This window comes from Chiloscyllium plagiosum, chromosome 14 (assembly GCF_004010195.1).
Source record: "Chiloscyllium plagiosum isolate BGI_BamShark_2017 chromosome 14, ASM401019v2, whole genome shotgun sequence".
Taxonomy (NCBI): domain Eukaryota; kingdom Metazoa; phylum Chordata; class Chondrichthyes; order Orectolobiformes; family Hemiscylliidae; genus Chiloscyllium; species Chiloscyllium plagiosum.
The window spans coordinates 63,310,120-63,322,810 of record NC_057723.1 but is presented as its reverse complement, the minus strand read 5'-3'; the positions used below and the strand labels follow the sequence as shown (position 1 = coordinate 63,322,810).

The following is a 12,691-nucleotide window of genomic DNA, read 5'->3' as shown; positions in this document are numbered from 1 at the left end:
CAGCACAGGTGGATCTGTTCTGCCAGGACAGATCAGTGATGATAGATTTGCAACATTGTCTCAAAGATAGGAATCTGAAAGCCACGACCATGTCAGCCGTTTTTTGGCTAGTCTGTAGGGCAGTTCTCCCAATTTTGATACAAGTCCCCAAAAGTTATTGTAGAAGACTCTAAAAGGGTCAGCTAGATAGATTAGGCCGTAATTGCATCCAGCAAATGTGGTCAAATTTTCTTATTAGAAGTTTTCATAGCCATATCGGAGGAAGTCAAATTGTCTGCGGTCACATTCAGGCAAGGTACAACAGAAGTGGCAGACATTTTTGCCCCGAAAAACAAAAATCTCATTTTCACGGTCACCATTACTAAGACCTTTTATTACCTGAAATACCTGCTGAGGGATTTGATTTACAGTTTCCCAAATAGTGAGGGGGAGTCAGAAATGCATAGAAGTAGAAAAAATTCTGCTTGCAAGAGAGCAATAATCACAAGAGACTTTAATTAATTATCCTAATTTCATCTGGGTTTTAAACAACATAACGGGCATTGAGGGTGAAAAATTCATGGACCGTGTCCAGGAATTTTTTAAAAGAAACAATGTGATAAACCCAAACAGAGAAGACAAAATTCTGGATTTAGTTTTGAGAAATGAAGATAGGCAAATGGATGAAGTGATAGTGGACATCCATATTGGATTAGATTCCCTACAGTGTGGAAACAGGCCCTTCGGCCCAACCAGTCCACACCGACCCTCTGAAGAGTAACCCACCAAGACTCATTTCCCCTCTGACTAATGCACCTAACACTATGGGCAATTCAGCCAATTCACCTGACTTGCATATCTTTGGACTGTGGGAAGAAACCGGCGCACCCGGAGGAAATCCACGCAGACATGGGGAGAATATGCAAACTCCACACAGACAGTCGCCCGAGACTGTAAGTGAACCCTGGTGCTGAGGGGCAGCAGTGCTAACCACTCAGCCACCGTGCCGCCCTATCTGTTACATTTAGTATTGATATGGAAAAGGACAAATATAAACAGGAACAAAAACACTTAACTGGGGAAGCTACATTTTACAAAACTGACAGAGGTGGACTGGACAGGACTGCTAAAGGATACATCAGTGGCAGGCACTAAAAAGTGAGATCAAAGCATAAACGTCCCCTCCAAAAATAAGAATGGTACTGCCAAATGTAGACCTCCTTGAATGCCTAAAAAGTTACAAGGAAGATTAAACAGAAAAATAAAGCTTAAGAACAGTAATAAAAAAAACCTCAACACTGCAGATAGTCTGGAGGAGTATAGAAAATACAGGGATCAAGTAAAAAAGAAAAGGAAATCAAGGAGAGGGCATGAAAAATATTAGCAAGTAAGATAAAGGAAAGATGCTTTACCAGTATATAAAAAGTAAAAGGATAGTTAAAAAAAAAAATTGGGACCTATTGGAGATCAAGAAGCGGACTTGCGTGAAGATGCAGAGCACACGGGAAGAATTTTCAATCAATTTTTTGCCTTTGTATTCACAAAACGGATGATGTAGATATCGTAATCCAAGAGGCGCAGAATGAAATATTGGATGAAATAAGCATAACGAGAGACAAAGTTAGAGGAATTGGAATCCTTGCAAATGGATAAATCACCAGGGCTAGATGGATGGATTGTTCTCTAGTATATTGAAGGAGATCAGGGAGGACATAGCAGATGCTTTGATAATTATTTTACAATTCTCACTGGACACAAGTGAGGTGCTGGAGGACTGGAGGAACGTAAATGTGGTTTCGTTGTTTAAACAGGATACAAAGGAAATGCAAAAACATTATAGGCCAGTTAGTCTTACTACTGAGGTGGGCACATTATTAGAATCAAACCTGAGATCAGTTAAAAAGGCATAGACTGGTCAGGGATAGTCAGCACAGCCTTGCTCAGTCTTACAAGTCTTAATGTCTTATAGACTTGAATTCTTTGAGGAAGTGACAAGAATTATTAATGAGGGTTGTGAGGTGGATATTGTCTATGTGGATTTTAGTAAGACATCTGACAAGGTCCCACATGGCAGACTCGTCAAAAAAGTGAATGCCAATGAGATATGGGGCGATGTATCAATTTGATCCAAAGCTGGCTTAGTAACAGGAAACAAAGATAATGGTCGACGGCTGTCCTTGTGAATGGAAAGCTATTTCAAGTGGTGTTCCGGAGGGCTCAGTGTTGGGACCCCTTCTGTTTGTTTCATACATTAACAATTTGGACTTGAATGTGGGGGACACAATTGGGAAATTTGCAGATGGCACAAAAATTGGCTGTATAGTGGGTCCTGCAGATGACAGCTGTAAGCATCATGTGGATGGATTGCTGAAGTGAGCAGGAAAGTGTGAGATAATTCATTTAGGGAGGTCAAACAGTAAAAGGGAATGCATAATAAACAGAAATATACTGAGACGGGTAGATGAAGTGAGAAATCTTGTTTTATCAGTGCACAGATCCCTAATGGTAGCAGTACAGGTAGATAAGGTTGTAAAGAAGCCATACGGAATGCTTTCTGTCATTGGTAGAGTATAATAGAATACAAAAGTTATTTAAAAAATGATGAAATTGTATGAGACATTAGTGAAGCCACAACTACAGTATGGTGTGCAGTTCCAGTCACTACATTATAGGAAGGACGAAACTGCTCTGGAGAGAGTGCAGAGCAGATTTACTAAAATGTTGCCAGGGCTGGACAAATTGTGGCTACAGGGAGAAATTGGAGAGGTTGTCGATATTTTCCTTGGAAGAGAGAAGGCTGAAGGGTGGCATGATTGAGGTTGCAATAGTTATAGACAGAGTAGATAAGAATAATCTGCTTCCCTTGGCAGACAGTTTAAAACCAGGGTCATAGATTTAAGCTAAATGGCAGGAGGATTGGAGGGGATATGAGACAAAACTTTTTATGCAGAGGGTGACGATATCTGGAATTCGCTGCCTGAGCTGATGGTGGAGGCAAAGTCCATAAACCAGAAGTACCTGGATCTGCACCTCAAGTGCTGTACACTGTAGGGCTATGGGCCATGTGTAGGAAGATGGGATTAGAAAGGGCGTGTGCGCGTCTTTAGGTCGGCATGGACAAGATGGGTTGAATGATGTATGCTTTTGTGATGTATCATTTCTACAATTCTATATTTATCATTCATTGGTCTAGATCTCTGGACAACTGGACCAGTAACACAATCAATATGCTAATATGCCCAACTAGGTTACTGCAAAGTATTACATTATCTGAAGTGCATCATTTCAAACCATCACTTCCAAATGAAACTACCTTATGTTTGAAATCTGAACAACATAATCTGTCTCCATCTGTGACATGAAAGAGTCTCCCTTCAAACTGCCAATCAAACAATGATCCTTCTAACCGTCAGAATTATTGGACATAGTGCACAGTATGATCCCACATTATAAACTGCACTACAACTGACGACATAAAGATTACAACTATTTGCATACCACCATAATGACATGGTGATCCATTGTTAACAGCAACTGCTGTTGTGAGGTCAGGGGCCAAAACTTAAAATACTGGTCAAATAGAGCAAATATGATATGTATCAAGAATGGTAAGGTGGGTGAAGAAGGGCTTATGCCCGAAACGTCAATTCTCATGCTGCCTGACCTGCTGCGCTTTTCCAGCAACACATTTTCAGCTCTCTGATCTCCAGCATCTGCAGTCCTCACTTTCTCCTCTAAGGTGGGGGATATCCTGACTGGCACATTTCATACATCCTACAAGCCAAAAGAGAGCGAGGAGGAGATTCAATTTTCCATTGTCTAATTTAACCTCTTTTTGAGGTACTCCCGGACAGGCCCACGTGATTGGTGAACTTACCTGTGTATACAGTCCTATAGCTTTGGAGCTTAAACCTTAGAGCTACCCGTACCTTCTTTGTGTATAGTATACTTTAAACCAGTGATTCCCACTCCCCAAACATCTTTTCTCTCAAAAATGTACCTTTGATGGTGTCAGCTAGATTGGCATGCACTCCCATCTGACAACTCAAAACTGGGTCATAGATAATTATAACAAGATGACTATTTCTATCCTTAATCCTTGTGATAAATAACTCTTAGTGAAACCATACTCATCTGCAACAACATTGTGCACCTTTATCATTGGCAGATTCTCACCGTTCGAAATTCTTCTTCAAATTTATAAGCACCCCCTCCAGTGGCACAGAGCACTGTATGTAGTGTTGAAAAATTCTTATCTCTCCCCATTTGAATGAAGGTAGGTAGATCATGCGTAGGAAATCGAATAAAGTGCAGGTTTCCTTTGCGACCACAAAGCGTCAGGTCTTTGAGTTCAAGATGCACATCTCGGATGCCTGTAGATCCATAGGCAACATTTGACACTAAGTACTTACGAATACTTTTTAGGCTTTCGACCTCTTCCTCCTCCTCTTCAGCTGTAATATCAATTGGCTCAAAATAAACTAGTTTCACTAGAGTTCCACCAACATCCATTCCAAACCAAGGGAATGCTGCAAAGAAAGCAAAAATATGTAACTTTATAGACTTAAAAATCAAAAGATTCCAGAAAATAAAATTCACATGTGGAAGTCCAAAGAGAAATTATTAAAGATAAAGAGACCTGTGTTAAACACAGTAAATCAGTTCATTGAAAGAGGTTTGACTGAAGGTGTTAGACAAACCTCATCATGGTTATTCAAATTTGATCTATATCATTAGAAATATTTTAGTTGCTTTTAAAACCTGGCATCTCTGTAAGAGCTCACCAACAAGCATATGATGAGGAACTGAAAGTTTCATATTCTTTATGTTAAAACTTCCATCATTTAAAATTCACTCATCGTACCGACTTCTACTGTGACCAACATTAAGAAAAGTAGAACTGGTAGCAGGGAAAAAAGTATCACTTAAACACAGGAAATTTTTATTTTTTTTGGGCAATAGCAATTTTCAGTTGAAAAAGAATATAGCACCAAAAATTGGTTTAGAATTCTCAAGCAGATGTGTTGAAATATACATTAGATTTGTTAAAGTGGCTTTGAAGTGTTAAATGGAAAGTAGATACTTTTGAAAGGAACATTTAGGACTACATTTTTACTCACATGTTAGGACTGCAGAGTCGGCATTTTTCAGTATCTGCAAATCCCAACGAAGAAAAAGAGGTTTGAAAGTTGGAATTGTTGTTCCAGGTGGCAGGGTTCCCTCCAGGTTTCTTCCCCCATACTCACTCTTCGTGCTCCATCACACCTGATGTATCACACCTCTATGGCCACTCATACCCTCTACCCTGAACTTGATGGCCCTTCATAACCCTTATGCAACCAACTATCATTCTTTGCCAACTCACCTGGTATCCAGCATGGGCAGACTTTAACTACATGACCATAAATTTAAAGCCAAAATAACAACCAAGCCAACATACCATAAACTAGCTTATGAAGAACAACCATGTTTAATTTTAACAATCTTTAAAAGACCCTTTACTTCTTCCGAAGGGGTACCTTATAACAGTAGCAGTAGAGGCAGCTCTCAATTTATATGGACAACTGTCCTCACAAAATGTGAATTCATGAAATGCAACATTTTCCATGACAGGAGCCATGTTCAAGGTGGGGACATCCAATTCCAGTTACATCATCAATGACAATGAGGTTCTCTGACACTGCAAAAATTCAGGCCTTTACATGCAGAGGTTCACCCAATAAAAATTAAGGTACATAAAACCAAGGAACTGATATGTTTCACCAAATTAGTTTATAATGCGTAGTATAGTGAAAGAATTTTATGTTCAAATACTGCACACTGACTGTATTACAAAAATGGAACATGCTGCAGCTAAATACTGAGGCAGACCTTACTCTTAACTGCAACTTTGAAGGGATAAAATATGAATCCTGTTCAAGCTCTATCAAGCACAGCATTTTAAGGGCAAATACGGTGCGTCAAGACCATAAAGGAGGTATTAAAGTAATGCATCTTATTCTCTAGTTTATTCATATAAAGAAATCTAATCAAAACTTACCAGGTTTTGGTGAAACCTCATCTCCGATACCTTACACAGTTTGGTCTCTCTTCCAAAGAAAGAATTTACTGGTTGTAAAAGGGGTACAACAGAGCCTCATTAGATTTATCCCTGGAATTAGAGTGTTGTGCTCAGGAGAGATGGAATGGAATGAACGCCCATACTGAACGAAGTTTAGACAAACTTGTTAAAATATGATTGATTCTTAGCTGACTTCACAGTTCAGATGATATCTTCTTTTCCCTGGCTGGGTGGATCAGAACAAACAGTCACAGTTTCAGGACAGGGAATAGAAAATTGAGGACTGAGGAGATCAGAACTTTCTTCAGCAGGTTGCAAACAATTAAGGAAAGCATATGGATAAATTCAGTAACGCCAAGGCACTAAGTTTAAAAACACCTTGTTGAGAAAGATTTGACAAATGGTGAAAATTAAACAAAATGTAAACAGTCAGTAGAGAATAGAGAATGTGAACAGATTATTAAAAAAAAATCAGATTTTGTTTGACTGACATGAATAATTTTTTTGTTCATAACGGGGGGGGGTTGAAGAGAGTAATACAACTATTGTGGTGTGTGTGTGTTGCTTTCCAAAAGGAGCTTGAGAAATAGCCACATAATAGGCTTGTCAGGAAAGTTGTAGCCCATGGAATAATAGGGATTTTGGCAGCATGAATAGGAAATGGCTGATTGACATGAAATAGTAGTGGTGAACATTTGTCATATGGTGGGTTCCCTTAAAATGTGGAGGGAGTGAGCACTGCAGAAACTGGAGATCATAGTCGAAGAGTGTGGTGTTGGAAAAGCACAGCCAGTCAGACAGCATCATTTGTCCAGATTAAACTTCATCTGCCATTTCTCTATCCAAATCTGCAATCTATATCCCACTATACCCTTTGCAAATCCTCCATATTATCTGCAACTCTGCTAATTTTCATATTATCTGCGAACTTACTAATCAGACTACCTACATTTGCCCCAGATCTACTGCCTCACAGCACCAGGGATCCAGGTTCGATTCTAGCCTTTGCTAACTGTCTGTGTGGAGTTTGCACATGCCCCCCCGTGTCTGCCTGGGTTTCCTTCGCATGCTCTGGTATCCTCCCATAATCCAAAGATGGCATGTTAGGTGAATTGGCCACGCTGGATTCCCCATAGTGTTCGGGAATAGGTCTGGGTGGGTTACTCTTTGGGGGTCATTGTGGACTTGTTGGGCCTAATGGCCTGTTTCCACACTGCAGGGATTCTATGATGCTATGCCTACATATAAAAGGTCCCAGCACTGAACCCTGCAGAACACCACTAGTTACTGATTCTTTCCAAAAAGTACCTTTCTACTACTATGCTCTGTCTTCAGTTTTGTATCCATCTGGCCAGCTCATCCTAGATCCCATGAAACTCTACTTTCCGTACTTGCCTGCTATAAGGTACCTTATCAAATACCTTACAAAATTCCATGTTGACAATATTCACTGATCTTCCCTCATTAATCATTGTCATCTTCTTGAAAAACTCAATCAAATTCTGCAAACAAACCTATGCTGCCTATTACTAACAAGTCTATTTGCTTCCAAATGCGAATAAATAATCTCTCATTATCTTCTCCAACAGCTTCCACACCATTGATGTCAAACTCCTTGACCTGTAATTACCTGGCTTATCTCTGGTCATTCTCCAGTCTTCTGAAACCTCACTTGAGGCCAAAGAGGACACAAAGATATCTGTTAACACTTGAGTAATTTCCTTTCTTGCTTTCCACAGTATCCTGGAAAAGATTGCATCTGGCCCAGGGGATTTGTCTACCTTAATGCATTTCAAGGCACCCAACACTTCCGCCTTCATTACGTTGATCTGCTTGAGAGTAGTCACACACCTTTCCCTAAGCTCAATATGCCTCACATCCTATCTTCAGTGAATACTGATGTGCTCATTAAAGATCTTACCCATTTGTTCTGGCTTCAAATATAACCTCCCTCCTTTAGCTTTGAGTGAACCTACTCTTTCATAGCTATCCTCTTCTTCCAAATAGATGTACAAAATGTCTTGGGATTTCCCTTAGCTCTGCTGTGCAAGGACATGCCATAACCCCTTTCAGCCCTCCTACCTTCCTGTTTGAGCTCCTTCCTATATTATTTATATTCTTCAAGGACTTTGTTTTTAGTTGTCCAGAATCATAGAATCCTTACAGTGCGAAAGCAGGTCATTCAGCCCAGAGTCAGCACCGACTCTCCAAAGAGTATCCCACCCAGACTCACTCCTCTACCCTATCCGCAAACCGTGCATTTCCTATGGTTAATCCACTGAGCCTGCCCGTCCCTGAAGACTATGGGCTATTTAGCATGACCAATTCACCAAACCTGCACATATTCAGACTGTGGGAGCAGCTGGGGGGAACCCATGCAGACATAAGGGAGAATGTGTAAACTCCACTCAGACAATTGCCCGAGCCTGAAATCGAACCTGGGTCTCTGGCGCTGCAAAGCAGCAGTACTAACCACGAACCCCTTTTGCTTCCTTTTTTTTTTGACTAAGCCGGTAATTCCCCGTCATCCAAACTTTCCGAATCCTGCCATTCCTGTCCTTCATTTTCACTGGAACATGTATGCCCTGCACTCTCATCAACTGGTCTTTACAAGATTTCCGCATGTCAGATGTGGATTTACCCTCAAACAGCCATTCCCAATCCACATTCTCCAAGTTTTGCCTAATTCAGTTATAGTCGAGAGTGTGTTGGCGGAAAAGGCAGCATCTGAGGAGCAGGAAAATTGACATCTCTCGCTCCTCGAATGCTGCTTGATCTGCTGTGCTTATCCAGCACCACACTCTTGACTCTGATTTCCAGCACCTGCAGTCCTCACTTTCTCCTACTTCCACTATAGTTAGCTTTCCCCCAATTTAACATCTTAATCTGAGATTCACTTTTGTATTTGATAACGTACAGAATTATGGTTGCAATTCCGAAAATACTTCCCTACTGAAACTCTGACCACTTGACTGTGCTCATCTCCCAATATCAGGTGCAGTATGGCCCCCTCTCTCGTTGGACTATCTACATACTGTTTCAAAAAACCCTCCTAGACACACCGAATAAATTGCTTCCCATCCAGAACTATTGCAGAAAATACAGGTGCATCGGATTGAGGGCGATTTAGCAACTTGGATCAAACATTGGCTATCTCTAAGAAGACAGTGGGTGGTGGTTGGGAGCATATGTTCATCCTGGAATTCAGTTACTAGTGGTGTACCACAAGGATCTGTTTTGGGACCATTGCTGTTTGTCATTTTTATAAATGACCTGGATGAAGGCGCAGAAGGATGGGTTAGTAAATATATGGATAACACTAAGATCAGTGGAGTGGTAGACAGTGTGGAAGGATGTTGCAGGTTACAGATGGACATAGATAAGCTGCAGAGCTGGGCTGAGAGTTTAATGCTGAAAAGTGTGGTGATTCATTTGGAAAGGAGTAACAGGAATACAGAGTACTGGGCTAATGGTAAGAGTCTTGATACTCCGGATGAGCAGAGAGATCTCGGTGTCAACGAGCGTAGATCCCTGAAAGTTGCCACAGGTTGATAGGATTGTTAAGAAGGCGTACGATGTGTGAGCTTTTATTGGTAGCGGGATTGAGTTTTGGAGCCATGACATCATGTTGCAACTGTACAAAACTCTGGTCTGGCTGCATTTGGAGCATTGTGTACAGTTCTGGCAGCTACATGATAGGAAGTATGTGGAAGCATTGGATAGGGTGCAGAGGAGATTTACTAGGATGTTGCCTGGTATGGAGGGAAGGTCTTATGAGGAAAGGCTGAGGGACTTGAGAAGGTTAAGAGGCGACTTAATGGAGAAGTACAAGATGATCAGAGGATTAGATAGGGTGGACAGTGAGAGCCTTTTTCCTTGGATGTTGACGGCTAGCACGAGGGGACATAGCTTTAAATTGAGGGGTATAGGACAGATGTCAGAGGTACTTTCTTTATTCAGAGTAGTAATGCCCTGCCTGCAACTTGCCAACTTTCAGGTCATTGGATAAACAAATGGATGAGATGTAGGTTAGATGGGCTTCAGATTGGATTCACAGGTTGGCACAACATTGAAGGCTGAAGGGCCAGTTTGGTGCTGTTATGTTCTATGTTCATACAAACCTCCACATTAAGGAAGTCCCAGTCAATAAAGGGAAAGCGAAAAATCAGAAAATTTGTTGCATCTCTTGTTGGCAGCTGAGAAGTCTATAGTATAATCCCATCATTGTGATTGAATCCTTCCTTCCTATTCCTGCCTTTAGTTCTGATGAAAGATCATTGACACGAAACATTACTTTCACTGATGCCACTGAGCTGGTTCTTATTTCAGGTTTCCAGCATTTGCAGTAACCTCTGTAACACTCTTGATGCTGATTGCTGCTGAACACAAAAATACAAGGCTGAAAGACAGATTATTCCATGTCTGGAGTTGCAGTGCAGAAGGGAGGCCTTCAAACTTCAGCAGCACCCCAATATTGACTCTGAAGAAGATTGCACTTGTACAAGGGGGCATATGAATAGGTAGGAAAGGACCAAGTACCTTGCTGGACATTTTGCTGGTGCTGTTGGGGAGGCCATTAACTAACTTGGTAAGATGAAAACTAGAAAAGAAAACCTGGTTGCATGGAATACATGGAGAGGAAGATAGCTTGGAGACAGTAAAGACTGCAGTTGATGGAAGTCAGAGTCAATAGATGTGGAGCTAGGAAAACAGCAGATCAGACAGCAGCTGAGGAGTAGGAAAGTCAACGTTTCAGGCTGAAGTCCTTCATTAGTACTGGGGAGGGGGTGTGGAACCCAGAACTAAATAGAGGGACAGGTTGGGGCTGGAGAAAAGGAAGGTAGATTGGTGATAGGGGGATACGGATAAGGAGTTATTGTGATTGGTCAGTGGGAAAGGTGGAATGGATAGGTGAGTAGGAAGATGGACAGGTGAGTTCAGGTCAATGTGAAAGAATAAAATATATTGGAAGCCAGCATGAAGGATACAATAGCTTGACATTTAAATTTAGTATTGTTAATAGCTAATAAGCAAAAAAAAACTGTAGCTGAAACAAGCAGACAACTTTTGGCCTGGATCCATGGGAAAGCTGATTGCCTGGGAAAGAACAGGCAGTCTCAATGAACTGCACCAATATTCACTTCCTACCAGTCAGGCCTGTTATCGCAATTTTGTACTTACGGCTTTGCTGAATAATCATGCAGAGATTTTCCCATGTTTATATTATAAAAAGGCTGCATTTTGAATTGCTTGTTGGAGTTGTTACCTATAATGTGAATAAGTACTCTCTCCTTGCATGCAAAAAAAAAGATTGGCTTGGACAAAGGAATCATTCGTTGGAGTCTTGTTTCAGACAATGAAAGACTTCAACAGTTTATTTAGAGGTCCCACTGAGGTCGCTTGCTTTTTATGGAGAAACAACAGAAGGGAGCACCACCACCCTCCAAGATGGAACCCTGAGCCAGCCAGTGGCAACCCTAGAATACTAAGTAGGTTCCATCCTTGGATAGTGTGGCGTTGCCATCTGTCTGCATCTGCACTGTGATCATTTCTGTGCTTAATTTACTATCCACCCTCGACTGACCCCACAGTTCCGGTCTGGTGGGACTTCGCTCCGGACACAAACCAGGTATGGTTAGAAATAATAAAAGAGTTGGTTTAAATTCATCTCGTTTCACAGATTGGTCGCTAATATGATGTGCACATGTTTAGCCGGGTCAGCAGCGAATTCACATACTGAGCCACTCTGAGTACTCTTGTTAAGCTGGGTCAGCGGCGAGACCAATATTGAGCCACTGTTAATTGTTTTGTCTGGTTTATTTGTTGTTTGTTAATTTAAAATTTGTTTTGGAGGAATGTTAAGAACTCAGACTGTAGGGCGCAAGCAACACAGTCTGAGAATTGGTTGGATTTACTAAAACATAGGATTTATGTTATTATCATCTAATTGCATGTTTGATGTTTTTGTGAGTTTTTGGACAACTAAATTGGGGGAACCCAACAGGAGAAGTTGGGAACTGCACATAGTTAAATTGATTGAATCAAGACCTTAGAACTAGGTTACTCAAAATGAGTTGGTCGTGTCCAACACACTTCTCAGACACCCAGACTGAGCCTGACTTAAGAGCCCAGGTGGGTCCATGTGATGGCCAGGAGAAATGGCCGGACAGACCACTGGAGTGAACAAGGGAACTGAGAGACTGAGGAAATTTTAAATTACTCAAACAAATTAATGACGTAATTAAAAAGTGGGATGGGTGCTAAACTAATAAAACTCCATCAAAAGGTACCCCAACCCATTTTATGTTACAGAATTGTGGGCTATCGACTATTCAGATTGGGTAAAGTGGACTAAAGATAGCCACAAGCCATTTCCATCTGGTGGCTCCTTTAACTTAGAAAGAATATCCTGTCTAGAGGAGTGCCTCCTACATAAAGACTAAAGTAAAAGAGGTAAGAAGAAGGTATATTGGCCAACTTTTGGAGATTGGTAAAGGGAAGCCACAAGGAGAAGAGAGTAAGGTACTGAAGCAAGTCATTTTGGGAAGAAAAAGAAGCTGAAAGTAGAAAAAAAAACTATGGTTAGACCTTCCAAAGGATGTAAGCCAAGTGCCTATCCCCTCACTCAGAATGATGGGGAAGCTTTAGACC

The 12,691-nt window shown here is 41.1% G+C and overlaps 1 protein-coding gene across 2 annotated transcripts in view; it reads right to left on the bottom strand.

Annotated features, from left to right (window-relative positions):
- LOC122556766 (pantothenate kinase 3) overlaps positions 1 to 12,691 on the bottom strand; it is a 125,212-nt gene that overhangs the window by 48,244 nt on the left and 64,277 nt on the right. For both annotated transcript variants that reach the window (XM_043703896.1, XM_043703895.1), the window contains exon 2: positions 4,156 to 4,508. In XM_043703896.1, the coding sequence (XP_043559831.1) occupies positions 4,156 to 4,508 (353 nt within the window). The remainder of the gene's footprint in view (positions 1 to 4,155; positions 4,509 to 12,691) is intronic.